The sequence below is a fragment of the Nannospalax galili genome, unplaced genomic scaffold (genome assembly GCF_000622305.1).
Source record: "Nannospalax galili isolate Female #2095 unplaced genomic scaffold, S.galili_v1.0 scaffold677, whole genome shotgun sequence".
NCBI classification, from domain to species: domain Eukaryota; kingdom Metazoa; phylum Chordata; class Mammalia; order Rodentia; family Spalacidae; genus Nannospalax; species Nannospalax galili.
This window is the reverse complement of record NW_008339584.1, coordinates 560,692-561,398: the sequence shown is the minus strand read 5'-3', so window position 1 is coordinate 561,398 and position 707 is coordinate 560,692. Positions and strand designations below refer to the sequence as shown.

General features: G+C 52.3%; 1 protein-coding gene across 1 annotated transcript; it reads right to left on the bottom strand.

The window, feature by feature from the left end:
- Positions 1–52: 52 nt before the first annotated feature.
- On the bottom strand, positions 53–466 carry LOC103735193 (the record flags this gene model as incomplete). The annotated part of the gene is made up of 1 exon (XM_008834350.1): positions 53–466. A coding segment is annotated over exon 1 (414 nt), but the record flags the coding sequence as incomplete, so codon positions are not given.
- Between the last annotated feature and the right edge of the window lie 241 nt (positions 467–707).

The window sequence follows — 707 nt, the reverse complement described above, 5'->3', positions numbered from 1 at the left end:
CCCCCCGCCCAGTACCACCACATCTATAACAGCGTTGGGAACCCTGACTCACCTTTGGCATGTCAATAATTGATGGTCTAGGGATGGACGTCTGGAAAGTAACTGCTTCACAGCCTGTGTCATTGTTCAGAGACCCGGACAAGTCCTCAGGAGTCTCCGCAGGCTGGACAGTGGTGTGGTTTCTGGAATTTCGATTTGCACTGCCGTTTCTCTCCGAGTTTGTACCAGAAGCCTGCCTTTTCTCTAGAGCTCCTTCTTCCGCCCTCGGGTGACTTGGGTGTCTGCCCACTTTGGCCATGGGCTGGACATAGACGGTCGAGTGAGTATCGTTGGAGCTGGACTGATCAAAGGCAGCATTCTCCCTGGTATTTCCAAAACAAGCCAGCAGAGCTGAGCACGGAAAGGGGTGCATCCTTCGAGATGGGAACTTCAGGCTTTTGGTGAGTCTCGCTTTCCACGTGGACATGACCTGCAGCGACACATGGCAAAGTTCAAAAGAGAAAAGAAAGTCTTCTGGGGGTTGCCTTATAGTAACTCTTTCTGTGCCTAAAGAGGACGCACTAGTGGCTGTGGCCCCTAAATAGAAGTGGACATGGCAGGGCCACCATCCCAGAGTCACTCAGCATCTAGCCCCTCTTGAAAGCGTCCATCCTGGGCGATTTCGTGCTCTTCCTTCCTTCTTGCTGTCAGTGGCTAAAGAAAGCTGT